The following is a 26287-nucleotide window of genomic DNA, read 5'->3' as shown; positions in this document are numbered from 1 at the left end:
ACACCATCATCTTGTTTGAAGAGGGGGTGGGATGGAGCCTTCAGGGAATGAGCTGGGGGAGCCTGAGACTGGAAGACAAAGTGAAGTCTGGGATCAGGGACGAGACCCCCAGGCTCTGAAAGAACTTGGAGCAGGGAAGCAGGAGGCCCGGGGAGAGGGGGCAAAAAGAGCACCCAGCAGGAGGAGTCTAAAAGGCCGCTCATGGCAGGGAGGTCAGGAACACTTGAGTGACAGAAGAGTTCCAGGTGGGCAGCTGAGCCTGGGAAAGCAGGATGAGGGGACTGGGGGGACTTCTGGGACCCTCTGAAACAGCTCGGAATCCCTAAAGGGAAACTGGAGACAAGGAGCCAGAGACTGGGAGCTGATTGGGAAGCAGCCTAAAAGCCAGGGTCCCGACAAGAGGGGGCCAGGAAAAGTGCTTGGATTCCTGTACTTGGACCAAGATCGCTCACTTTGTTAGGGCACAGAGCTGTCCTGGGTGCTAGGGATCCCTAGCTGGTCCCCAGCCTCAAGGAGCTTCCATTCCCCGGGGGAGCATATGTCCCCAAAGAAATCAATCCCAAGCATCTCCACTGGGAATCCCAAGTCATTTTGAGGAGGGGAAGACCAGGAACTACTGGGGGAAATCAAGTTAGGATTGGCAATTGAAGGGAGAGGGAGGGAGAGATTCCAAAAGGTATGGGTGAGGAAAAGCATTCTAAACACAGCAGATAGCTGAGCCCTGACTGGTGCCAAGCATGGAAGATGCAATGACTAAATGGAAAGCAGGGAAAGCAAGTGAGCTTGCCTGAAATGTGGCCATGGGACCACAGTACGAAATGAGAGGAAGTGATCTCCTAGAGCTATGCTGACAAACCTATGGCATGCATGCCAGAGTGGACACATATGCCACCACCCCAGCACAGTTTGCTACTAGAAAGCCAGAGGGGGCGCAGCTGGGTAGCTCAGTGGATTGAGAGCCAGTCCTAGAGATGGGAGGTCCTAGGTTCAAATCTGGCCTCAGCCACTTCCTAGCTGTGTGACCCTGGGCAAGTCACTTGACCCCCATTGCCTAGCCCTTACCACTCTTCTGCCTTGGAGCCAGTACACAGTATTGACTCCAAGACAGAAGGTAAGGGTTTAAAAAAAAAAAAAAGAAAGCCAGAGGGATGCAGGGCCAGGTTACTCCCCTCCCCCTCTCCACATGCACCTGAGGGCATTTCTCACATCACCCACCCCTCCAAAAGGCTCACCATCACTGTTCTAGGGCTTATGGTGAGATACAGAAAATATTTTAAGGGAAGAACTAGAGGTGATAGTGTTGTATGGTTAAATGGAGACAACACAAAAGTGACTTACCCAGCTACTCTACAGATTTAATGCTGTCCCTATCAAGACAAAGAGTATCCTTTGTCAACTTCCACCAAGCAAAATTCCTATCCCAAAATAAAATTTGAGAAATAAGGAAAAGCAATAAGAGGAAAATAGCTTGGGGGGCAGGTAAGTAGCTTAGTGGTTTGAGAGCCAGACCTAGAGACAGGAGGTCCTGGGTTCAAATCTGATCTCAGATACTTCTTAGATGTGTGACTTTGGGAAAATCTTTTAATCCTTACTGCCTAGCCTTTACTGCTCTTCTGCCATGGAACCAACACACAGTATTCTTTTTTTATTTTTAGAAACCCTTTCCTCTTGTTGTAGTATTTGATTCTAAGACAGGTAAGAATTTTACAAAATTCCTGGGAAAAGTGGATAGCAATGCAGCAAAAAAAAAGGCGGGGCATGCCAACACCTTGAACCCTGTTAGAATAAATTCTAAATTTTAAAAAACTAGAAGACAAAGAATGATGCCTTTCACAAATAGAGATGAAATCATTTTTATAATATTTAATTCCTCCCACACATTATGTGTAAAAATAATTAACATTCATTTTTCAAAAGCAATTTGAGTTCCAACTTCTTTTCCTCACTCCTCCCTTTTCTCTCTTCCCTGTTCCCTGAGACTGTAAGGAATTAGACATACATTTTTCATCTACAATCACGTGAAACAATTTTTCCGTATTAGTCATTTGGGGGAAGAGATCCAGAGAGCCAAAGAAGTGCAATGCAATGGATGTTCTGATCCGCATTCAGACCCAGCAGTTCTTTCTCTGCAGGGGCATGGCATTTTTCATCCTGAGTCCTTGGGATCACTGAATAGCTGAGAAGAGCTGGATCCCTCCACTGTTCATCATAGAATACAGCTGTTACTGTGCACCAGGCTTCTGGTTCTGCTCACCTCACTTTGCATTAGTTCATGCAAGTCTTCCCAGGTTTTTCATTCCCGAGAGCAGCAGGGTATCCATTACAATCGTAGACAGCTTGTTCAGTCAAAGGAAATAAAGGCGTGAGTTGAAGCAAAGCATAAGATACACAATTTTTTAACCCTTTAATGTAAGCCAGAGCAATGCAGTCAAGAATAAGAAACCAGGAACTCGTCTATGTAGTAAACATTTCCAATAATACGATGGCATTGAGCATCCGTGAGAAACGCACTCACCAAATTTCCAAGAGTGAAGCACATTTCCCAGCAGATAAATTAGGGAATGGGAAGAACAGCTGGTTGTACAAAAAGAACAAATGATCAGCAACCGTTTGAGAAAAATGCATCCCAGCCTCCAAAAGAGGAAAACCAAAGAAGCACCTTCATGTTACAGAGACCCAAAGGCCACAAGTAGTCTGAAAACAAGGATGCTAGTTATCATCATGTCAAAGCCAACACACTCATCTTGAAATGATCACAGGAAAAGGGGGCAATTGTAGGGACTGATCTCCATAGTTATCAGCCTGGGGGGTTCATCCCCTCCTCCTGAAGAGCTTCCTACAACTGGCAACTCTAACTCTCCTTTTTCCAAGAAGCCTTTCCACATACCCTGTCCCAATGGCAGTGCTTTCTTTCCCCGAGATCATCTCTGCTTCTTCTGCTCACATGGTGTGTGCACAGCTCTCTCCTTGACTAAAGAAATTCCTGGAGACCAGGAACTTTGGGCCTTGCCTCTTAATATACCCAGTATTTACCTCATTGCCTGGCCCCTCGTAGGTGGGCACTTAATAAATACTTCCTGACAACTAGACTGGAAAGGAAGTTTGGAGACAGGCCTTGGAAAGCTCCAAATGCCATGATAAGGATGTTCTGGTGGCCTCTAAGAACAAAGAAGCCACTAGAGGTTTCTGAAAGGTAGCGTTCCAGGACCTCCGGAAGGTTATTTTGACAGTGAGGTGTGATATGGTAGCCTGAGATAAGATCTCTCTCCTGAAAAGGATGGATTTGCTATTTTGGCACCCAGTTGTGGTTTTTATGCCCTCACCTAGAGCTGATTTTAGTGAAGGTGTCGTGTATCCCTAAGAAAAGAGATACTCCTTTAGAGTCCCATTCAATGTTCTGAAGAGTTCTCTCCTAGCTCTATTTTTAAAAATTCTGTCCAACTCTTAACTTCTTTCTGGCTTATTTGGGGTTAGAATTCTCCAACTGATAGAGGCTTGAGGTGCCGGACTGCTCTAGTTTTAAAACGTTTTCCTTCTCTAATTCATTTAACATGTCTTTTCATAATTGGAAGCTCTATCATTAGGAAGTATGTTTAATATTGCTAGGACTTCATTGCGTGTGCTCCTTTTGGCATAAATGCCGTTTCCCTACTCTCTGTTTAATTAAACCTATTCTTGCTTTTTTCCGCTGAGTTCCTCATTGCTCTTTTTGGGGGTGTCTCAGCTGAGTTGTAATTGTCTGTTCCAGACCTGCATTTCTAATGTGTGTTTCTTAGAAATCGAAGTCACATGTATGAAAATGACCAAATAAAATAATGTTTAAAAAAAAAAAAGAAATCGAAGTCACCGGAGTGGTTTTAAATCCATTCTGCTCTCTCTCCATCTCATTCACATCGACAGGCACAATAACTGCCACTTTCCATCTCCACCTTGTTTCCACTTGGCCTCTCTTTACTGTCATCCCTCCCTGGCTTTGCCTCTTACCACCACGACCTCTGTGAATGTGTCCCCCTTCCAGGAAGCAGCCCTTGTGATTTCCACTTCCCTCCCAAACGCCCATGTAGGCTAAGATTGATTTCCATGCTGGAACGGGGTATCTGCTATTCCCTCTTTGAGATACTTCTGGGTATTCATTCGGGCAGCCTCCATCTTCGCTTCCAGGGCAAGCTCCTCCCCAACTCCTTCACGCTCCTCTAGCTCTCCCTCCCCTTCCCCAAACGCATTCCTCTTTCTAGCTAAGCAGATCATTCTTGTCAACTTACAACCCGTCCAGAATGCGACTGCAGGAGGCATCTTAGGGTTGTTTGGAGGGAAATTTGGGCATGTGCAGTGACTTCCTGCCGCTCCCTCTTGGCTTTGCCACCCTCATTAAATTCACCCTTTTGGTCTTCATGATGCCACGCGTTTCTGCAGCCTGGAAAAAAAGATTTCTTTTTCTTCTGCGCTTCTTGTCTACGTGCCAACCGCTTGCCAGCTTCAAAAGGGCAGTCTGAAGAGACGGTAACTTGTGGATGGCTTTGAAAAGTTTTCGTTCTCTTTAGACCATTTTCCAATGACTAATCGGGCCACAGGAAGGGGTCAGCCAGGACTTACCAAGTTCAGGAACCCCCAAAGGCAGGTCTCTGCCCGGGCAGAGGCCACCCTGATGGACTGCACAGGTCAGATAAGCCGGGTTTCATTTCACTGAAGCAAGAGCACCTTTCAGATAGCCTGCAGGGCCTCTTCCGGGCAGCTGCCTATTTACAAAGTTGTTTGTTCCGCCCAAGTCCATCGGGGATCCCTCATAGCCACGACTGTTGGGTCCCCAAAATCAGGGGGCAGAAATGAGAAGCTTCCCGATTGTCGCAGGCAGCTGAACGCAGACCCATCTAGGAGGCCAGGGGAGACCACACAATCCCCTCAGCTGCCCAATTTTAACGTCCTCAGACCACTCTCTGCTTGACAGAGAGTGACGGGAGTCCCTTCCTTCCCTGGAGACGCCGCTTTCCTGGCACCTCCTTTGGTCGTCCCGCCCCCGAGGGCTCCGCACATCCCCCCTTATTTCCCCACTTTGTTACACTCAGATAACATTTAAGCCTCCCAGGTACCTCCATCTCCCAGAGGAAGGCAGCCCATTCCGGAGGCTTCTTTCCCGTGAATCTTCTCTGGCCGAAGGCTTCCCACGCCGAGTCCTCAGACAGCGCGGCAAGGTTTCCGTTCTGCGTCTGAACGTCTCCTCTCAGCTATCTGGTATGAAGCGTCTGATGGGACTGCAGTCCTTGCTTTCTCCGGAAGGCTTTGCCACACTGACCGCATTCGTAAGGCTTCTCTGCGCTGTGGACTCGCAGGTGGACAGTCAGGTGGCTCCCCTGCGTGTACGCCTTTCCACACTGCTGGCATGCGTAGCGTTTCTCCCCAGTGTGGATCCTCTGGTGGACGGTCAGGTGGCCCCTCTGCGTGTACGTCTTCCCGCACTGACTGCACGCGTAAGGCCTCTCTCCAGTGTGGATTCTCCGATGGACGACAAAGCGACATCTCTGGGTGAAGACCTTCGCGCAGGAATCGCATTCGTAGCGCGTCTCTACGGCGTGGAACTTCTTGTGCAAAGCGAGGGCCTTTTTGCCGTGGAACGTCTTTTCACACTGATCGCACGTGTAAGAGTTCTCTTCAGTGTGGAGCCTCTCATGCAGGACAAAACTCTTCCTGCTTTTCAAAGTCTTTCCACACTGGCGACATTCGTAGCGTTTCTCCACAGGTCTGACGCACTTGTGCAGGTCGAGGCTCTTCTTGTACTTGAAAGCCTTTGCACACTGGCCACACTCGAAGGGCTTCTCTCCGCTGTGCGTCCTCACGTGCTGAGTGAGGTTGGACTTCTGGGTAAAAGCCTTCCCGCACTGGCTGCATTCATAGAGGTTCTCCCCAGTGTGGATCCTCCGATGCAGGTTCAGAATGGCTCTGACTCGGAAGGTCTTCCCGCATTCGGTACACTCGTACGGCCGCTCTCCTCGGTGGATCTTCTGGTGCAGGGCCAGGCTGGAGTTCCACGTGAAAGCCTTTCCACACTCATCGCACTCATACCGTTTCTCGCCGGTGTGAGTCCTCTCGTGGAAGACGAGCTGGGAGCCCTGGGAAAAGGTCTTCCCGCAGTGGCGGCATTTATAGGGCTTTTCGCCCGTGTGGATTCTCTGATGCTTCACGAGGTTGTTGCTCCTTCTGAAAGTCTTTCCACACTGAGGGCATTCGTAAGGCTTCTCGCCCGTGTGGATTCCCTGATGTTCAGCGAACTTGTAGAACTGTCGAAAGCTCTTTCCACACTGGCCACACTGGTAGGGTTTCTCCCCGGTGTGGATTCTCTGATGGACAACAAGGCTGAAGCTGCACTTCAAAATCTTCCCGCACTGGCCACACTCATAGGGTTTCTCTCCCTTGTGCACTTTCTCATGGAAAGCAAGGCTCGAGCTCTTGGAAAACGCCTTGCCACACTGCTCACACTCATGAGGCTTCTCCCCGGTGTGCCTTTTCTGATGCAGAACGAGGCTGGCCTTCTGAGTGTAAGCTTTCCCACACTGCTCACACTCGTGAGGCTTCTCCCCAGTGTGGATTCTCTGATGTTGAGCCAGGCTGGAGCTCCATCGGAAAGTCTTTCCACACTGACTGCATGCGTAGAGTTTCTCTCCGGTGTGGATTCTCTGACGCCGAGCAAAGCCGGAGCTGCGTGGGAAAGTCTTTTCATACAGATTACTCGCGGCGTTCTCCCGGCGGTGGAGTCTCGGCTGCTTGGCGCCATTTTCTCTCAGAGTGAACTCCCTGGGACCAGCGTCTCTCATGGATCTTGGCTTGCGCGTTTCTTCCCCAGAATGGCCTGTCTCTGAGGAGGTCCCCTTCACTTCCTGTTTGACCGGCCCTCCTGAAAGAAGCACACAATCAAATATATACATATTTTACATGCATATACATACACATACATACATATACATATATGTGTGTACACCCCCCCCACCCTTATACGCACACACACAGTTAGGTCCCTTCTCTGTTTTAGCAGAACATACACTGACTCACGTTCTCTCTTCCCAAGCAAAGAGAAGAATCTTCACGCTTAAATGGGCAGAATCAGTCAGAGAGAGGAAGAAACCCACTGAGCTCTGCCAAACCTACCTCTAAACAGAGACAAAAAGGCCTCACAAAGGAATGCTGGAATAGCAGAAGCAATAAAAAGATGGGGGGAGACAATCTTCTATCCTCAAACAATACGGGAGGCCAGGAGGAAAGATCTGTCTCCCTGAGGTAAGCCAACACAGGGGCCAAATAAATAGCAAGGCAGCCAGGTCGCCCCCACACCCCGGTGCAGACCCTGAAGCCAGTCAGGGTCACTAGGGCACACCAGAGCAGGCGCCTGGGGCAGTGCCTCCTCCACCCAGAAGCAGAGCCCAACTTGAGCCTGGAGGGAAGGATCATAAAAGAGGCTGGAAAAAATGAGCAAAAGAGAAAGAAAACCTCACTCTAAAGTCACTGGGTGACAAGGAAGCTCAAAACCGCTGCATACGAAGCCTTAAGGAAATGTGAAACGGGGCCAAGGACTCCTGGACAAGCATGAAAAAGATCTTCAAAAATCAAATCAGACGTAGAAGGAAACGTGGTTCAAGAAGTGAGAAACTTGGAAAGCCCTCTGTGAAGTGAACAGAATCCGAACACTCCACAGGAGCCTCAATCCTGGGAATGGCCTGACCAAGAGCAGCAATACAAGGAGGCGATCCATCATCCCAGAAAGAACTGACAACCTGAGGGCAGATGCAAATATGCCACCCTTCACCTCACTGCCGACATGCCTTTCTCTCTGGTGTGAGTCGCGTGTCTTCTTTTAGCACGTGGGGGAGAGAAAGAACACGGCTTGCAAAGGGTCAGAAAATGATTATTAAAAATTGTAGTAATATGGAATTGACAAAAACAAAAAGGTAAACTGTCCCAGAAAACGGGGGATGCAAGAGAATTGTGGAAAAACAGTCAACATCTAAGTAAAGGAAGTCCCCAAACTGAGTACGATATACAGAAATTCACCGAAGAAAACAGCTCTACAAAAAGCTGAACCAGCCAAATGGAAGAGGCACAAAAATGCATTGAAAAAAACGTTCACTGTTTAAGTCTGAATCTTCATGACCTCACGGACTACAGGTATGCAGGGGGGATTCTTGGGAAGGATACTGGAATGCTTTGCCACCCCTTTCTCCAATGAATCCTTTTTTTTTAAGCAATAAGAAGTTAAATGACTTCACAGGGTCACAGAGCTGGAAGTGTCTGAGTTTTTCTGAGTCCTGGCTTAGTGTTCTAAAGCCCTGAACCACAGATGCCTTTGCTCAACAAAGAAAACTAGTGAAATGGGAAAAGGGGGTACTTCCACAGAAGAAAACAATTCCTTAAAAAGTAGAATTGGCCAGATGGAAAAAGAGATACAAAAGTTCAATAAAGACAATAGTTACTTCCTAGCTGTGTGACCTTAGACAGCCACTTAACTCCCACTGTCTAGTCCCTGCTGCTCTTCTGTCTTAGAATTGAAAGGTAAAGGTTAAACAAAAATCGAATGGCTGGTGGTTCAGAGGATAAAATGCTGGGCAGGCCTCAATTTATGAAGATGCAAGTTCCAATCCTGCCTCAGAAACTTGCTAGTACTGGGAGCCCGACCAAGCCCCAGAACCTCAGTTTGCCCGAGTTTCTTCATCTGTGAAATGAGCACAACAGCACCTAATTCGTGGGGATCTTTGGAGAACCAAATAAGAGAGGAGACAGATATCATGTAAGGGGCACGTTGTAGGCGCCGTCAGTGCTAGCTTTTAAAATCATTTCCTTTTGATTGTGACTACTTGCTGCAGTGTTTGTCGATTGTCTCTAGAACTTCTATTTTGATGAAAAGCAGCGAATGATTTTCCTTGTCGGTGAGCTCAGGCACCTCCCAGGTTAATGAGAAAACTGACCTCTTTCATCATGTGCAAATGTCTGGCGTATGCTGTCAGAATCAATAGTAACACTACAGCGTGCAGAAAGGTCACAGACCGCTCGTCAAACGATTCGTTAGCCGTTCACGTGTCACTCATCCAATGATCTGCATGTGCTGACGATGTGCTCATTCGGAAGCTAACCCTGGGCCTGGTGACGGCAGCTCCGTGCCAGCCTGGCCCCGGCTGACACTCGTAGCCATCTTCTATCCTCGTCTACGCGTTTGCCGTCACGCCGGCTGGGAACCCCCAACGCTGCGAGTGAGGCAGGCCCTGAGCTCTTGGCAGAAACTGAGGCAGGCCTTGCTTCCCTCGAGCCCACAGAAAGAAGCGCCCACAATCCCGGCTCTCCCCTCACTCACCTGGACAGAAGCTCCTCAGGGCTTTTTGCTCCAGCATCCACGGGACGTCCTTTTGCTCAAAATAAGAGATCACATCTTCTCGAGGAACCGGAAGCCCTGGGCATGGGATCAGGGAGGAGGATGGGGAGAAAGTCGTCTCCCAGTTAGAGAATCCCATCTGGGGCAATTCCGCCTCCCCCGTTAGTGCTTGTGAGGAAGAACAGGCCCCGCGCCCCGTTATCCTGCGTTCCGGGAGACCCTGAGCCTGAGCTCGGTCCTCCCTTCTGGCAGAAATTCCTGAGCCCAAACTGGACCAAAGGGTTATTGTGCCAGAGCGCCTGGAGCCTCAGCAACTGGGGCCTCCCCAAATCAGCCTCTGCCCTATCCCTAGCCTCCACCTCACTCCCTGAACCTCTACAAGCTTTGGAGACTATTCCTTCAGGGGGTTCTAGCAAAGGCAGGGGCACCCGAGCACAGACAACAGGATGGTGGGTGCTTTTCTGGATTCCTGAAGCCGTTTCTACAGCATTTATTTGGGGGAGGACTTGGAAAGAGGATCATGGAGCCAGTTTGGAATCCAGAAATAAATATGGTCTCGGTGCATCTTGTTCATGGAAGGATGAACTCAGCCCGTACTTTCCATTATCCAGAAATCCGAGGTAGCTGGGGGGACAGTGGAGAGAACCCTGAGCCTAGAGGCAGGAAGGTCTGATTGGATTTGGGCCCAGGCAGTTAGTTATTAGCTGTGTTCCCCTGGGCAAGTCACTAAACCTGTTTGCCTCAGTTTCTTCAGCTGTCCAATGGGGATAATAATATCCCCTAATTTGGAAGCTATTGTGAGGATGAAGTGACATCCTGCCAGAGGAAGTGAATCTAAGTGTTAACCCCCACCTTTCTTTCCCTACCATCTGTGCTAGAAGTGTAGGGCAACAGGAAGGAAGACTAAGGACAAGCTTCTGCCTAGGCACAACAAGGAGCTGGGAGCCACAAATTCCTGCTTGTTAGGAAGAAGAGCATTCCGAATTCTTGACCCATCCCATCCCCGAGAGGAGAGAGAACAAGAAGAGTGGCCTGGGCAGTTCTCTGGCCTAGCCAAGTCCTGTCCGGCTAGGGGTGACTCAGTAACCTCTGAGGATAGAGCCACGTCTGGGTCTTCAACCCGGAGAAGATCCCGCTCCCAAACCAACCCAGGAAGCCCCCGTGCTCTCGCCACACCACACCAAAACCTTCCGTAGGAAGATCAGGAGGCTGGAGGACCAGCACTTTCTCATTCTTCTACTTCATCAATGATCCCAACCCTGCACCCCCAGGAAGAGCTGCACCCCTTACCCAGGGAGAGCAGGTTCCCGGCATTCTCCAGCATCACCTCCTTGTAGAGCTCCTTCTGGCGAGGGGACAAGAGGCGCCACTCCTCCCTCGTGAAGTCCACAGCCACATCCCGGAATGTCACCAACCCCTAAACCATCAAAAGGCAGAGAGAGGACACGGAGCTGGAAAACGCATCAGTGCTCCAGTCCAACCAGGAGGAGCCCCAAGCCCAGAGAAGCAACTGGCCCCGAGTCACACTGCCAGGCAACACGTAAAGTAGTCGGTAAGAGCCCAACTGCATTTCCAGAAAAGCATCTCTGGGAACACTTGGAACGTGCCACGAGGGGATGTGTCTCCCCATGGAATGGGGGAGAAAGAGAGAGGGCGAGGGCAACGGAGGGTGAGGACAGTGTATTCTAGAGGGAAAGAAAGGGCTTAACAATCCCTTAAAAGAGGAGCCAAAGGACAGGTCAACTTTGCTTCCCGAGAGGCTAAAGAGCAGGGAGAGGATTGGAAAGAGAAACAACTCCGAAGCGACTGTCCTGGGTTGGCGCGAGACAGTCCCCAGTCCAGTGAAGAAGAGCTCTCTGTTGTCCCATGGAGGCTTGGAGGTCACTCTGGGGAGGATGGGCCATACGAGGCACCGTACATGTCTGCCCTGATCGCTCTCACTCGTCTACAGCGTTTGTCTGATTCTGTTATGCGGTTAGAGGGTAACTGATGGAGAAAGGAGGGCTCCTTCCTTGATCACAAAAGTAGCCCTGAATTAACTTGGACTTGGTTTGAACTCTCTTGTGACAGAGATTTTCAGTTTCTTCATGAGAAATAATGCTCTCCCCGTGGCCCTTGAACTCGAGACTCTCGGGAGGACAAGAATCCAGTCGTGTCTATTCCCAACCTCCTCCACACACAGCACGTATTTGGGAAATGTGCTTGGAATTGGTCTCCCACTTCCATCATCGGGACACGGCTCACTTAATCAGGGATTCCCGATGTCCTTCTGATTTCTGCTGTAAACCACCGGACTGGTGGTCTGCTTGGATGCAGAGTTCACCCTTCGTGTGCTTTCTACCTCGGAGGAATTCGCTGGGCTTGTACCCTTTTGGAGACTCCCCAGCCTTTACGGATCTTCCCTTTTCCCTGGGGGCTCTCCTTGAGTCATGCCTTCACTGCAGAGTATCCCTAGTGGAGGCTCCCATGAAAGGAAGGCCAGCCCCTTTATGAATGGCCAAGTGATCTCTGGATGACTCCTTAGCTCGTGCCCAACAGAGGCTACTCCAAACCCCTCTTTCTCAGGCCTCCCCCACCCACCCTAGGCTATGGGAATTGCAGCCCCCTGTTAGGGAGAAAGCTTCCCTTGGCCATGCCCTCATTTCACACCTGGCTCTCGTTCTTTGGGGCTTCACCTCCTCCCAAACCTCTTCTGCCCTTCTTCGCTGTGCTGTATTTTTCTGGAGATCGTTAGCGCCAAGAAGCCTCCCCAAAGAAAACAAGAGCTCAGACTGGGAATGTAAAACCGCCGAAGTGAAAAACAATCTAGAGGAAGAAAAGCAAAAAGAAACCAACCCAGCATCACAAGAAAAACACTCATCCAACAATGGCCAAGGAACGCTGGCTCTCCCAGAAGAACACGGCTGGGTAGAAGCCATGAGCCCGATCCTGACCATCAAGGAGGACCGGCCAGGACTTCTGAACACAGACTGTGCGATTCCAAGCGAAAGAATTCACGGATCACCTCCAGAAAGAGCCCTGGCTGCCGATGCCCTGACAGGGAGCGGTTACACTGAAGAACGAAATCCCGAAGCAAGAAGTCCTGCACGCCATCAGGAGAAAATGGTCCATTTCCAATGGGAAAAGGACGCTGAGAAGAAGCAAATCCAGGAGAAGTGAGGAAGGAGTGGAAGAAAGTTCCAGAGAGCATGGCTGAGCTAACCTGCAACTGGGCGCTCAACAAGGAGACCAAAAGGGGGGATTTCAACAAGGAAGACGACTCTGGAAGATTTTCTGGGGGGAAAACCATCGTGGAAAAGATTAGTTGCTTCTTGAACACTCCAAAGAGCAGAAAGCCAGGAGGAGTGAATAAATGCACACAAGGGCAGCGGCAACAGGGGTGAATGGGGACCGCCGGGAGAGATGCGGGAGAAGAGAAGGCTGAGGGCTCTCAGGGAGTCTCTCACCAGGCTGCCCACAGGGGAAGGCAAGCTCGACAGGGGGCCAAACAGGAGAGGGCGATGCGAGGTCATCAAGGAATAGCAAAGTTCCATCCCCAAACATTTGTCCGGCACTGCCTATGGGGCAGGCTGCGCTAGGGAAGCCTGGTGAGACACCACGCAAACCTATACAAAGCAAGTCAGGCGCAGGATGAGTAGGGAATAATTAACAGAAGGAGACGCCAGAATGAAGAGGGTCGAGGAAGCCTCCTGCCCGTTCAGGACGGACGTTAGGCGGGGGCTGAAAACGGAGGGGACGCCCGTGCGTCAAGGAACGGCTGCACAAGGAACGGCTGGGATAGGACGGAATCCTTCTGCCCCGAAAGGAATGAGGTTCTTTCTTAACTGAGGAAAGAGCTCCATGACCTGCCGCACAGTCATGGCTGGGATCGGCTCTAATCAGCGTTGGGCGATTCTGGAGGGAAAGCGACTCGTTCCCTTTTGGTAACCGTGATGGGAAGCAGGAGGTTGTCAGGTCCCTGGTGAACAGGAGTCTTTCCTCTCAGGAACTTTAGGTGAAACCACGACCCGCGGCCCGGCCTCAAGGGGCCCCCAGCTTCAGGGAAGAGCCTCCACTTGAGCAAACCCTACCAGCTCGGAGCCCATCATGGTGCTGCCTGGGCCCTCTGGGAGGAGGGGGGTCTCCAGACGGGCCCACCTCACTGTCAGGAAGCATCGTGATGGGGGGACCGAGGGAGGCCACCCAGGAGAGAGCGCCCCGACGGCTGGACTGACCAGGCACCTAAGGCCGGGGCTGTTTCCAAAGGGAACAAGAAGCTGGGGGTCCCAGAGCGTGAGGAGGGTCTGGGCCTCTTTGCTGGAGGGGGCGGCTCCCTCTAGTCAACAGAGCTCGGCCTCCGGCGCTTTATTGCGGATTGGACACATTATTTTGAGCAAAAGTAGAGCGGAGGGAAGAGAATGAACCCTGGATGAATGAGTGCGAATGCTGCTAACTGGAAATAGGAAGAAGTCACTGAGATACACAGAATTGGGGTGGCCAATTGGGGTGGCCGGAGGATGGAGCGGAGGGGAGGAGGTGCTCCGGGATTTTAACGCCACCAGAAGCTAAAAATCTAAGCCAAGGCGTATGGAACGAGGGGGACGGAACTGCAGGCCTCACCGTGGAACAAAAGATGTGATGGACCCTGTCGTTGTCAGCAGCCACCTGGCTTGGACAGCCGATCTCTTGGAGTACATGTTTGGGGGTTGTTCTGGGTCTAACAGAGAGAGACAGAGACAGGGAGAGATGGAGAGGGAGAGAGAGGGAGGGAGAGAAGGAGGGAGTAAGAGAGGGAGGGAGAGAGGGAAGGAGGGAGCAGTTTCTGTAGAAAAATCAATTTTCCATCTCTCCCATGGGGGGAGGGCAAGGCAAAAACAATTCCCTCCACTAATCCAATTATGAAGGGCTGAATAAAATCTACTTGTTTCCCAAGGAAGATCTGCATTTTATCAAGGAAAAGGATGAAAAGGCAGAAAGGGAGGGGGGGAGCACTTCCAAGACCTCAGACTGTATTATAACATCAAAGCCATCTGGAATTGGGGAGGTAAGAGGGAGAAATCAAAGGAACAGATCGAACACGGAAGCCCGAGACACAACAGACAAATTTATTCTCAGTGTTTGATAAAAAAGAAAACAAGCTGCCACAGTGCTGAGAAACCTGGGAAGCAGCCTCGGAGGAAACTGGGCTCAGACCATCAGCTTACACCATACTAGGCTACAACACATTCCAGACAGACACACGATGAGAGCATTAAAGATCACACCAAAACAAAAATCAGAAAAGAAACAGACCAAGAGGGCAGAAAGTGGGTTTGGGGGGTACAAGTCGCTCCCCTGGGTCTTTATTTGCTCCCCTTTGTCTTTATTCAAATCCTTTGCCTTTGGACCTGAAGTCTCCGGCAGTAGCTCCTCTTCCCTCTGCCCCTTAGTTCTAAGAACTCACTCTTTCTCTTTCTCCCCTTAACAAAGGAAGCAGGAGGCCCTTAATGCTAATTAACCTTTCATTCCTGGTTCAGCAGCAGCCCAGCTATTTGGGGTTTTCTAGGCAGGCACGGGACTGGTTTGCCATTTCCTTCTCCAGCTCATTTTGTAGATGAGGAAACTGAGGCCAACAGGCATAAGTGACTTGTCCAGGGTCACTCAGTGAGCTGAGGTCCATTTTGAACCCAGTTCTTCCTGACTACAGGTAAAAATAGCTCTGAGCACTGGAGGCTCCTCTTTTGAAGAAGCTTTGGCTTTGCCTCTCTGCCAGGCCTGGTGGCTCTGGTTAACAGACCCCACATACACATGGAGGAGATCTGTGGAGCTGCAGCGCCCAGCTGGCCAGCCCCTCCTCATGGTAAAGGGCAGCCCACCTCCCTGGCTTCATCCTGTGCTGCCTCATTCAGGCTGCCACAAGCAAGAACTCTGACAATTCTTATAACAGAATAAAATGAAATAAAATGTATTAAGGGCCTGGCCCAGAGGAGGAGCAGAGGACCAGCCCCCTTGACAGGCCTTCCTCCTCTGACCCAGGGATTCTGGGCTCCTGCCAAAAGCCCTCCCTCCATCGCCTGACTTGGCTCCCTACTCCCCTTGGCCTCCTTCAAGTCTCACCTTCTGACAAAATGCTGCTCCTGGACCTTTGGTGGCTCCATGGTAGAGCCTGGCCCCAAGAAGCAAAGAAAGCCAAGAAGAAGGGGAAGAGGGCATCGGGCATGCAGACAGAGAGGGGCCAAGGAGGGAAGTGTCTGTCCTGGCCAAGCAGCTGGCAGGAGGGAAGGAGCCAGATGCCAAGGTGCCAATGGCTTATGGGAACCCAGCGGAGAAGAGCAGGGTGGTGTTGGGACTGCTGGCCCCTGGCACATGATCAGAGAATCCTCGTGGAAATTCTAAGACAGCGAGTACCAGCCATGATCCTAGAAGGTGTGTCTTGGGTCGCTTTTAAACTGCTTTTGCTTGGGCCTTGGAGTTCATGGATCTCGTGCCTCCTGTGCCCGGGGATGCCCGAGATGCCCGCAGTAGCTCTGACTTCGGCTTCCTAGCCAGGTGTGGAACTAAACATCCGCGTCCGTCCCCCTCCGACAGGAAACAGCTGTCTCCCCCCAACCGCCCAGTGACTGCGAGGCTGGTCTCACGGGACTTTGGGGCTGACCTCTCCTCTGGACAGACAAGGGACGCTTCCTAGTGGCACCAGCCAGGGAGCGGCGTGGCTGGACTATTCTTGTACTTTTCTGGAAAGCACGGCTGTCCCTTCTGGCACTCCGGCTCCTGGCACTTATCAGGGCTCCGGCTTTGTTGGAGGACTCGGTCCTCTTCCAGGAAAACCCAAACCATGACCTGCCTTGGAGAATGTGACTCTATTGACCTAAACAGATTATTCTTGAGAAAAACGTTGCCCCACTGGATTCAATGGCCCGAGAATTGACCAGAAGCCTCCTGGACAATCCCGTAGGTCTACAGAAAGGGCCTGATGGCTGATGGTGGTCAAGCACTCACCTGGGGTGGGCTTCTGAGGCTCCCAGGGGTCATTCTCGCCACTCTCGGGTTCCCTGTGCAGGCGACAAAGCAACCCAAGTGGCTCCCTTTGGTAAGGTGCCTCCGTCTTGTCCTTCTCTGCCCCGACCCACCCTCCTTTGACAGGACCAGACTGTAGCCCAGCCACGGCTCTCTGGAAGTGGCAGCACATCTAATCCGAACTCTAAGCCTTTCTGGCAAGCAGGAGACAGAAGTGCCTCCCTTCTTCACCGCAGGACCCAGAAGCCCATGGCCAACCGCCCCTTTACCTTCGCCTAAGGGAGGCTGCCTTTGGACTCACGCTCTGGGTGACTGCCTTTCCTTGAACCCCACATGAAGCTGTTCTGATTCCCCCCAACTTTGGAGTCTGGGTTTGAGCCAATACCTGCGGGGGCCAGATAAGGAGCCAAGGAGCCCCGAAGACCTCTGGTTCCTGGATCCTTAGAAGGCAGGACCAGTCAACACCTGGATCAGGGGGCAGGGAGCCAGGACGCCTGGGTCCTGAGGGGAAGGCAGAACGCTGGGCTCGTGAGTGCCCAGGGGCCAAGTCTGAAGTCTGGGAAAGTGTTATCCAATGTAATGGCAGGGAAGGTGGCCCAGGGCATTCAGAAAGCCACTGTGAGCCTGGGAGAGGGAGGTGCGGAGACCAGTCTGGGAGGGGGGCACCCAAGGGCAAGGCTAGGAGCTGTGCAGACTTACCTGGCACTGCAGAGGTGGGCTTCAGAAGGCAGTGATCTGGGCTCTGAGGGAGCAAGGCAGGAAGCTCTCACCTCTAAAGGAAGAAGAGAAGAGCGATCTGAGCCTCGGGACTTCCTGCTTCCAGCCAGCCCAAACGGGGAGGGTCCTCCTCGTCCCAAGAGCACCACCCAAGCCAGCCTCTGGGGCCCCCAGGAGAAGCCCTTCCCTCCAAGCACAACAAACGGCACCCAATTCCTCCCATCGGGCTGCTTTTTCTGAGAGCCCCCCCGGAGGGGGGTACTCCGAGGGCTAGCCCCTCTGGGTGAGGCTTGCTGGGCTGCTCACCGGCCTTGGGGCCCACTGGGGACGTGATTAGCAGGAGGATCTTTCCCCCGTGCTAAAACCAGAGAACTGTCCCCCAGGAGCCTCTGAATTGCCTGCCCCCTGTAAAGAGGACCCCAGAGAGAAGAACCTGTCAGCATTTAGCCAAAGGAAGCGCTTCATCTGGGACAAGGACTCCAAGGGGCTAAGCAAAGGGGAGGCACCACCCTGGGAACCAGGAGACTCAGGAATGGAAGGACAGTGGCAGCCACATCCCAAGGGTCCTGCCCTCCCAAGCCAGGGGTGACAAATCCCCCAGAAGCGAGCAGCTTCTCACCCCTTATGGGGAGGGGAAGGCGGCTCCCTCGAATCTATCTCCCTGCCCACGGTCAGGAAAGTAAATCCTCAGCAGCATAGGTCATGGGCAAATTCAAGCTGCCTGGGAGAGGGCAGGGGCCAATTACCCCAGAGCAGAGGGAGGAAGTGCTGGCTTTGGGCTGCCCCGCATGCAAAAGCTGCCTTTGGGAAACTCTTGATTGTCTCAGGTGGGAGGAAGCCGGCTGGCCCCGCTTGGTAGAGGGACTCTCCATAAACCCACATTGGCTTGGAGCTTCGCCTCTTTTGTTCACTTACAGATTGGCTGAAAAAACATTCCTCACAACTGAAAGATCACTTATAACTGCTGGAGGGTGGAGCAGCTAGTAGCACAGGGGAGAGAGTGCCAGTCCTGGAGGCCGTGGGAACTGGGTTCCAATTTGGCCCCGGACACTTCCTGGCTACGTGACCCTGGGCGAGTCCCTTCACCCCCATGGCCCAGGTCGGGCTGCTCTCCTATCCTGAGGCAGAAGGGAAGGGGCTCAAAATACATGCATGGCTACTTTGGCAGTTGGGTTTTGTTCAGCTTTGTAAGGGATTCCGTTCAGGGTTTGCCTAAAATACGAGGATTATAACAGCGAGATGGTGGTCGCCATTGATAAAAATAACTCACTTCTTAAGTCCAAAAAGGTCTGTCGGTAGCTCAATAATGTAATATGACAGAAATACAGCAAAGGAGAGAAATGTAAGAGCGAAGGAGGACTGTTTCCTAGCCAAACACCCTGAAACTGCCGACTCAAAGACATTCAGCTCAGCTCCTTGAGACAAAAGCTCCCTCAGGTGCCGACATCCAGGCGAGTCTGATAACCTCTTCAAAGCGGGCCTCACCGGGGAAGCCTCTTCCTTCATCCACCCGGTATCCTCCTGACCCAGGAGAGTCTCAATCTTCTCCTCAGGTTCTGGTCTTCTGCGGGTGTGAACTCTTATCCAGAGGACTCACGAGCCCGAGTTAAAAGGCCGGAGTTCTCTAAGGAAGCGACCTGGGAATTCTCTCCTCGATGGCTTAGAAAGTGTTTCTGGGGGTGCTTCAGTTTGGGTTGACCCATCTAAAAGTTGCTGATGCTAGACAAGGAAAGTCAGATTCCCACTTCCCAGGCTGTCATCACCTCTCACCCAGGTCTCAGGTGTGGCTACAAGCTTGCCCAGCAGTCAGACCTGCATCAAATGGTCTCAGCACACAGGATCAGCTGGGGAAGGGGGGGGGGAGGTGCTCCTTGGGGCTCACCAACATCCCACCCCACACACAGCCCAGCAATCAGGCCTGTGAAACAGACAACTGGGTTTCCCTGTTCAAACCTGTAACCTGGTTTAAGTTATTCCCCTTCTGGTTCTCATCTTCCCATTGGGGGAAAACCCGGAAGCCATTATGTAACTGACTCTGTTTATTTGAAAATTTTCCATTTCTGGAGGGGGAGCCATTGTTGGAAAGTGACTCCTCCCTTGGAGGATGGAGAATTGGGGGGGGGGGGGCCCGCTGAAGATCTTGTGCTGCATTGGGTAGATTTCACCTTAAAATGAAGGACAGTAACAGGAACCTACTCAGAGAAAAGTGCAAAGACGGCATCCCTTAAATGCCGGGAGGTTTCATGATCCCGACTCGGGCACACCAGCTCAGGTTCCATTCCAAGCTCCAGGCAGCCCCCAGCGGTGCTTTCAACAGGCCATTCAGCACCCTGGATAGGGGTGGCCGAAGTGCCTCCCATTGATTTCAGCTCCTCCCAAGTTTCAGCCTCAGGCTAACACCCAGGGCCACTCAGTGGTCCTTCCTTTCACATGTCCCAAAGGGAGAAATAGGACTCCAAGTTCTCTGGTTTGGTGGAAGTTTCCATTCTTGGCCTTCTTCCTGGACACGGTGTTCTCAGAGTCTCCTCAGGCTGGGCCTCTGTGCGTGGCCTGACCACCGGGTTTCCCTGGCCTAATTAAAGGCCTCTTCTTTGGTGGTTCTGTGCTTTGGAGGCTGACTTATTTGGAAGCCCCAGCAGAGATTCCAACTTGGTGCTGCCTGAGCCACCTGCCGGCCTGGCCCTCAGCACTTGGCATCCATCCGCAGGAACCCAGGGATTTCCAGGCAAGGCTCAGTGAGGGACTCGCTCATCAAGGAACTCTCCTGGGAGTCTGGGAGACTGAGCCACCCACTAATCCGGAGCTTGTTCTCAAATTGGGGGCCTCAGTTTAGCCTGGCTGGAGGGTGGGAGGGAGGGAGAGACAGAGATAGGGACAGGGATAGAGAGACTGACCAAAAGAGACAGAGAAACAGAGACAGACAGAGACTGACCAAAAGAGACAGAGAGAAACAGAGAAAGAGACAGAGACAAAGAGAGACAGAGAGGCAGAGAGAGAGAGAGAGAGACAGAGACAGAGACAGAGACAGAGACAGAGACAGAGACAGAGACAGAGACAGAGAAACAGACAGACAGACAGAGACTGACCAAAAGAGACACAGAGACACAGAGAGAGAGCGTGTGTCTGTGGGTAGGGGAGGGAATAGTTAGGGCAGATGAGAGGTGGCTGGCTAAAGCTCGGAGTGCTGGGTTCTGGGTTCTGGGTTCTGGGTTCTGAAACCCCACTGCATTTCATCTCAATTTGAGGAACTGCTTTGGACTAATGAAAACAGAGAAATGTTCCTCGTGACACGAAATGCTGTAACTAAGACTGTGATCTGGGCTAACTGGGAACATTTTTAGAAGCTTCTCCTAGAAGCTCAAGAACCTGGGTTCTGGATTTTGCCTGGATTGGGGTTCCACTGTAGCTCCAGAATCCCCTTCAGGGCCTGCGCTCCGAAGGGTAGCTGCTGATTACACTGTCCCTGAAGAGAAGGAGGGAGCGCCATCCCCGCGCCCTGAAGCGTGCGTTCCGGGGCTCTCGGCCTCAGCCGTGATCCAGCAAAGGGAACGCAGGCCATTCAGCTCCTGTCCCGAACTCTCTACAGCATTCCGCAATTCGAAGGCCCCGGGGGTGACTCCCTGAGGGCAGCCAGGCGAAGGGGAGCTGGCGGAACAGCTTCAGGGCGGTCCTCTCATTAGCTGCCTCCACCCAGCCGCTGTCAGAAATGTAGCTCGAAGGAGGACAAGGTTGGGGCACATAAATGACAGAAGACTCATTGCGCTGCCTTAGGTGGGTCCCAGCTTCACAGCGCTGCTGCTCCCTCTCCAGAGCCCTGTGATTGGTTGGGACCGACTTCTGCCTTCTTTCTGATTGGCTGGAAAATCTTTGCCCGGTCCCCAAAGCTGAGGCCAGCCAGAGAACTTGCCCTGGGGGAGCAGAATCTGCGGGAGGTGGCCCGATTTCAGTGCTGCCCGGGGGAGGAGGCCACTTTTAAAGGAGAAATTAATTAACTCTTGGTTTGGATGCTGCGATTTCAAAATGCTGAAGCTCTTCTTATTCTGCTGAGAGGCTCTAGCACTTAGGCGTGTTCTGTACATGTTCTAGAGCTTCAGAATCTTCACAGAGGCTTGGCAAACCACAGACCTGCCTGGTTATTGCAAACAGACAAGAAATATTTGAGGGGAGGGGCAGCTGGGTAGCTCAGTGGATTGCCAGCCAGGCCTAGAGACGGGAGGTCCTGGGTTTAAATCTGACCTCAGACACTTCCCAGCTGTGTGACCCTGGGCAAGTCACTTGACCCCCATGGACTATCCCTGGCCACTCTTCTGCCTCGGAACTGATCCACAGTGTTGATTCTCACAATCAATAGGGGAGGGGCAGGGTTTGAAAGAGAGAAAGAAGCAGGCCCTTGGGGGGATTCTCCGTCACTGAGAACCCTTGAACTGTTCCTCTGGGAGGGGCCTTGCAGAGTCTAAGAGGAAAGAGCGGCCCAAGAGGCTGGTCAAATTGGGTTAAGAATAACCCACTTAGAGAAATGAAGTCAAATTCTCCCAGGCGGTCCCGGTTTGGGTCCTCCCACAAAGCCGGAGCCCTCCGGGAGGGACCTGGAAGGAAGAGCCACAAGAATAGTGCGGCGGGGGGAGGCTCCGGGTTCCCCCTGAACATAGAGCTGCCACAACTGGATGACCCCCAAGTGCGGGTCCACCCGGAAGGGAATCTCAGACTGAATGTGGTCCCAGAGGGCCCAGCCAGGGCGCTGAGCAGATGCTAAGCCCTCCTTTCCCAGGAGGTGGCGGTATGGCGGACCCTGGTAGCCCCGGTGCTTTCCCTCCTCTTGCCCGGCCCCCGACCCCCAAATCCTTCGGTCCCTGGCCGCGCTGGGCTCCCGCGCTGTCGCTGCCAGGGTTTGGGGCCTGTGAAAGCCTCGGGCTCGGAGCAAAGGGCCCGGGGCCGGCCTGCTCCCTCTCCTGCTAGAAGCCGCGGGCGCTCGGACTGCCGGGGCAGTTCTGGCTGGTTTCCCAGTTAACGGGCTCCGGCGGGCCGCTCGCTAAGTACCCCCCTGGCGGGGCTCCTGTCACTGGGGTTTGGGCGGCGGCCATGCCGGTCAGTCGCACTTCCCGCTCTCGGTTCCCCAAACGCGCGCTCCCCGCATCGGCCGGAGGGGCGGTGATCTCTGGCTGCGGCTCCTTCGGACTCCTTCAGCTCCAGCGGCTTTCCCAAGTTCCACCCAGCAACGCCGCTCATTGGCCCGTTGGACGAGGGAGCCGGCGGATTTGCCCCCTTATTTGGGGAGAGGTCTTCTGGCCGAGACCTCCGAGTCCCTGGGCGGGGGGAGGGCGCGGCTGCTCTCGGGGCCACTCCGGCCCGTCCCCGAGTCTCGTTAGGAAACCGAGGTCCCAAGTTAGGGGCATGAGCTGAAGCCGAAGTACGGAATTGGGGTTCTCTGAAAACTCGCCAACAAGAGAATCTAACCGCGACGGGGGTCACTCACGAGGGCCGGCCGGCCGGGCATTAGAAAGGTGCTTGGGGATCCCAAAAGCGGCTTCGGGAAGAAGCCTTTCCCGGGCTGTGGTTGGTACATCTCTTCGGGCTTAAAGCCCAAAGGGCCCGGAGGGCTTAGCAGGACACTGAGGGGGGAGGGGGAGATCATGGTCCCCGGACGAAAGGCCTCTGGGAAGTTGTAGGGCCCTCGGACCAAAGGGAGTAGCCGGTGGCTGAGCTGGGAGGGCAGAGATTCTGCATCAACCCCTCCCAACGTGGGACCGTGGACGAGTCCCTTACCTTCGCAGAGTCCTCCGAAGGGACCTCCACGGAGCTGAGGAGGTGGCTGCCCGCACTGCCCCGGCTGGCTCAGGGTGGGAGACCAGAAAGGTCCTGGGCTGCCCCCCCCTTGCCTGCCGAGCCCCAGGAGGATCTGAGGGTACCCCGGCCTCTGCTCCCCTTCTCAGGGCACGGGAGGAGGCACCAGGAGCCCTCCCCCGCCGCAGCGGCGACACAGAAGGCGCCCGGAGCTCAGAGAAGCAGACACAGGCTGCGCGAATTCCCGGACATCTCCGACCCTGAGGCTCGCGATCACGGCGGTCAGACGCCTCTGTGGGGACCTCGCGGAAGGGACACCCCGGCGCAGAGGACTCCAAAGAGTCACCGAGAAACTGACAAAGGGGGAGGGGCGACAGAGCCCGGTGCGCAGGCGCCCCAGAGGAACTGCCTCCTGGGATCTGTAGTTCCTCTTGGCCTCCCAGAAGCCGGTACTGGGTGGGGATAGAGAGCGGTTTGTGCCCCGCCGCTCCCTCGGTCCCCCAAAGCCCCACCCGCTGTCCTTGTATGCTTCTGGTTCGGAATGCAGCTTCTGCCCCCCGCCTTGTACCCACCTACCCTCTTGTTTGTAGCCCCGGCTCTGCGGAGCCAGGCCGGGGCCTTTCTGGTGCCCGAAGGCCAGGGGTCCGTTGCCGCTAGGCAGGGCTAAGGGAACCACCCTGAGCAGTGATCGGGACCTGATCCCGCCCGGACGGGAGGGGGGGGCGGGCGGGGCAACACTTCCCTCCGTAGTGATCTCTGCCGAGCGCCAGCGTAGCAAAGCCACTGCCCGCAGTGTTGGGATAAGAATTGACTCAGCTTCCACTAAGAATAGGTCTTACGGTCAGAGGGCGCACTTTTACGCCGACCCTTCAAGAAGGGGTTGCCGCGGGCTCTTTAAGACGCTAGCGTAAAGGAGTCGTGGGGGAGTTCTGGGCCTGGCCCTTGGACCTCCTCCGGAGAGCGGGCGGCTGGGAGAAAAGGGAGATTCTAGTGACTTTCCGAGAGTCCAGAAAGCTACGGAACAGAGAATGTTTCCTGAGCGCTTTGCCCCTCTGCGCCACAGGGGGCGCTGAAGAGCAGTTTTTGTGTCAACGAAGCACGCAGTTGGGAGAGGAGCCGCGACCCAAAGAAACTGAGGCGGCCGCTTCTTCGCCTGATTTCTGAAGCCAGAAACTGCTCCGGATTTTACAAGCACTCTAAGTTCCTGGGGTTTATTCTGAGTTTAGAGCTCGTGGCCTTGGCTAGCTTGATGAGCTCCAAGTTCCTTTTAGTCAGAGGCTCACCCCAGGGGCAGGGAGGCAGTTCTGGTCATTCTTTAAGCACGACAGTTAATGAATAATAGTTTGGTGATCAGCGCACCAGCCATTATTTACCTATAGGAGCCTGACCCACCCTTAGGACAGTCCTCGGTTATACTAGGCTGGGAGACAAGACGCATTAGGACACCCACCAAATGGAAGCGCCACTGAGCTGTTGTCTGCCTGGGAGACTCAGGCAGTCCACCAGCATGGGGCCATCCAGCAGGACCCTGAGCTCCTCTCCTGGCCCAGACACTCCGCCCCACCCCCGGGCCTGCCTTGGGGTTCAAATGCCAAACACAGGTTGGTCTAAAAGTCTGTTTGGGGAAGAATTCATCCAAGGCAAGTGCTCTCCTGGAGCTCCAAAGAAGAGCTACAAGGACTTCCTCAAGGTCTCTCTGGAGAACTCTGGTATGGATTGTGAGATGGGAGAAAGGACTGGCCTGCCCACCTTAAGGGAAGACCCTTCTCTCCCCCGAAGCCCTGAAGTTTACATTTGTTTGGCTTCTGATGTTTTCTGGTCCACAGAGAGAAACCTCCATCCTCCCCTCTTCCCCTCCCCAAGGTGCTGAGGGGCCCGCTCTGGCTACAGCCTGCTTTACCTGTTGCTCATGTGATGACAGATGTCACACATCCCACACACAATGGAAATCTCCTGAAGGAGCAGGTAGAAGCTAGCGTTGATGGCCTCAGGCCCCAATGGGCTCTTCTTGGGTCCTCTGGGGTTCTCTTGGACACTGGTGGGTCCTTCACAGAGGGATTCCCTGCTATTTCCAAACCCTACCAGCACAGGACCCATCAGGGCACTGCCAGGGCCCTCTGCGAGGAGGGGGGTCTCCAGATGGGCCCACCTCACTGTTGGGAAGCATTGTGATGGAGGGGGAGGTACCAAAAGTCTGGAAGCCACCCAGGAGAGAGCACCCCAAGGGCTGGACTGATGAGGCACCTAAGGCCGGGGCTGTCTCCAGACAGAGCTGGACTCTGGAGAAGAAGCTGGGGGTCCCAGAGTGTGAGGTGGGTCTGGGCCTCTTTGCTGGAGGGGGCGGCTCCCTCTAAACAACAGGGACAGCTCAGAGCTTGGCCTCAGGCATTTTATTGCAGATTGGACACATTTCTGGTGTTACAAAGACATGAGAGACACTAGTACAGGACTATCCTGCACAGCATGTCCGCATCAAAGAAGGTGCTGTGGGGGGCAGCTCAGGGACTCAGTGAATAGCCACAGGAGGTCTCAGGTTCAAATTTGACCTTAGATATTTCCTAGCTGTGTGAACCTGGGCCAGTCACTTAACCCCCATGGCCCAGCCCTTACCACTCTCCTGCATTGGAATCAATATATAGTATCAATTCTAATAGAGAATGGAAGGGTTAAGAAAAAGAAGAAGGCATTGAAGGATAGATCAATGGAATAGACTTGGGGTAAATGACCTCAGCAAGACCGTCTATGATAAACCCAAAGATCCCAGCTTTGGGGATAAGAACTCACTATTTGACAAAAACTGCTGGGAAAATTGGAGAACAGCATGGCAGAGATTAGGTCTAGATCAACATCTCATAACCTATGCCAAGATAAATTCAGAATGGGTAAATGACTTCAATATAAAGAGTGAAATAAATTAGGTGAACATAGATTAGTATACCTGTCAAATCTGTGGGAAAGGAAGGAATTTAAGACCAAGCAAGAGACAGAGAACATTACAAAATGTAAAACGAATGACTTTGATTATATCAAATTTAAAAGGTTTTGTACAAACAAAACCAATGCAACCAAAATTACAAGAAAAGCAACAAACTGGGGGGGAATTTTTATTTAAAAAAAAAATTCTCCAGGGGGCAGCTGGGTAGGTCAGTGGATTGAGAACCAGCCCTAGAGACAGGAGGTCCTAGGTTCAAATCTGGCCTCAGACACTTCCCAGCTGTGTGACCCTGGGCAAGTCACTTGACCCCCATTGCCCAGCCCTTACCACTCTTCTGCCTTGGAGCCAATACACAGTATTGACTCCAATACAGAAGGGAAGGGTTTAAAAAAAAATCTCCAACAAATGTCTAATTTTTTCAACTTTATAAGGAACTAAGTCAATTTTATTTTTAAAAATCAAGCCATTTCCCAGTTGACAAATGGTCAAGGGATATGAATCAGCAGTTTTCAGGTGAAGAAATTAAAGCT

At 52.7% G+C, this 26287-nt stretch overlaps 1 protein-coding gene across 6 annotated transcripts; it reads right to left on the bottom strand.

Annotated features, from left to right (window-relative positions):
* Positions 1 to 1837: 1837 nt before the first annotated feature.
* Positions 1838 to 24918, bottom strand: LOC100014741 (zinc finger protein 420-like). 6 transcript variants are annotated; one of them, XM_007477932.3, is made up of 6 exons: positions 24723 to 24918; positions 17024 to 17096; positions 16307 to 16359; positions 10640 to 10766; positions 9332 to 9427; positions 1838 to 6886 (listed from the first exon to the last, which is right to left on the bottom strand). In XM_007477932.3, the coding sequence occupies exons 3-6, from the start codon at positions 16337 to 16339 to the stop codon at positions 5223 to 5225; spliced, it is 1920 nt and encodes a 639-aa protein (XP_007477994.1). In that variant the 5' UTR covers positions 16340 to 16359; positions 17024 to 17096; positions 24723 to 24918; the 3' UTR covers positions 1838 to 5222. The 6 variants fall into 6 exon arrangements, with proteins under 6 accessions (XP_007477994.1, XP_007477995.1, XP_007477996.1 ...); XM_007477933.3 differs by lacking the exon at positions 24723 to 24918 and adding an exon at positions 23399 to 23535; XM_007477934.3 differs by lacking the exon at positions 24723 to 24918 and adding an exon at positions 22805 to 23328.
* Between the last annotated feature and the right edge of the window lie 1369 nt (positions 24919 to 26287).

This window comes from Monodelphis domestica, chromosome 1 (genome assembly GCF_027887165.1).
Source record: "Monodelphis domestica isolate mMonDom1 chromosome 1, mMonDom1.pri, whole genome shotgun sequence".
NCBI classification, from domain to species: domain Eukaryota; kingdom Metazoa; phylum Chordata; class Mammalia; order Didelphimorphia; family Didelphidae; genus Monodelphis; species Monodelphis domestica.
This window is presented reverse-complemented; position numbering and strand designations above follow the sequence as displayed.

What these genes read in the sequence shown, in the direction of transcription:
- LOC100014741 (XM_007477931.3), bottom strand. Translation starts at nt 18,444, where the DNA reads ATGTCTTTGAGTCGGCAGTTTCAGGGTGTTTGGCTAGGAAACAGTCCT. An exon ending in GACCTTTTTGGACTTAAGAA is followed by an intron (nt 17,097 to 18,311) that starts GTGAGTTATTTT and finishes TTCTTCCTTTAG; the next exon opens with AGGTGAGAGCTTCCTGCCTT. An exon ending in GCCTCAGAAGCCCACCCCAG is followed by an intron (nt 6,887 to 16,306) that starts GTGAGTGCTTGA and finishes TGCTTCTTTCAG; the next exon opens with GAGGGCCGGTCAAACAGGAA.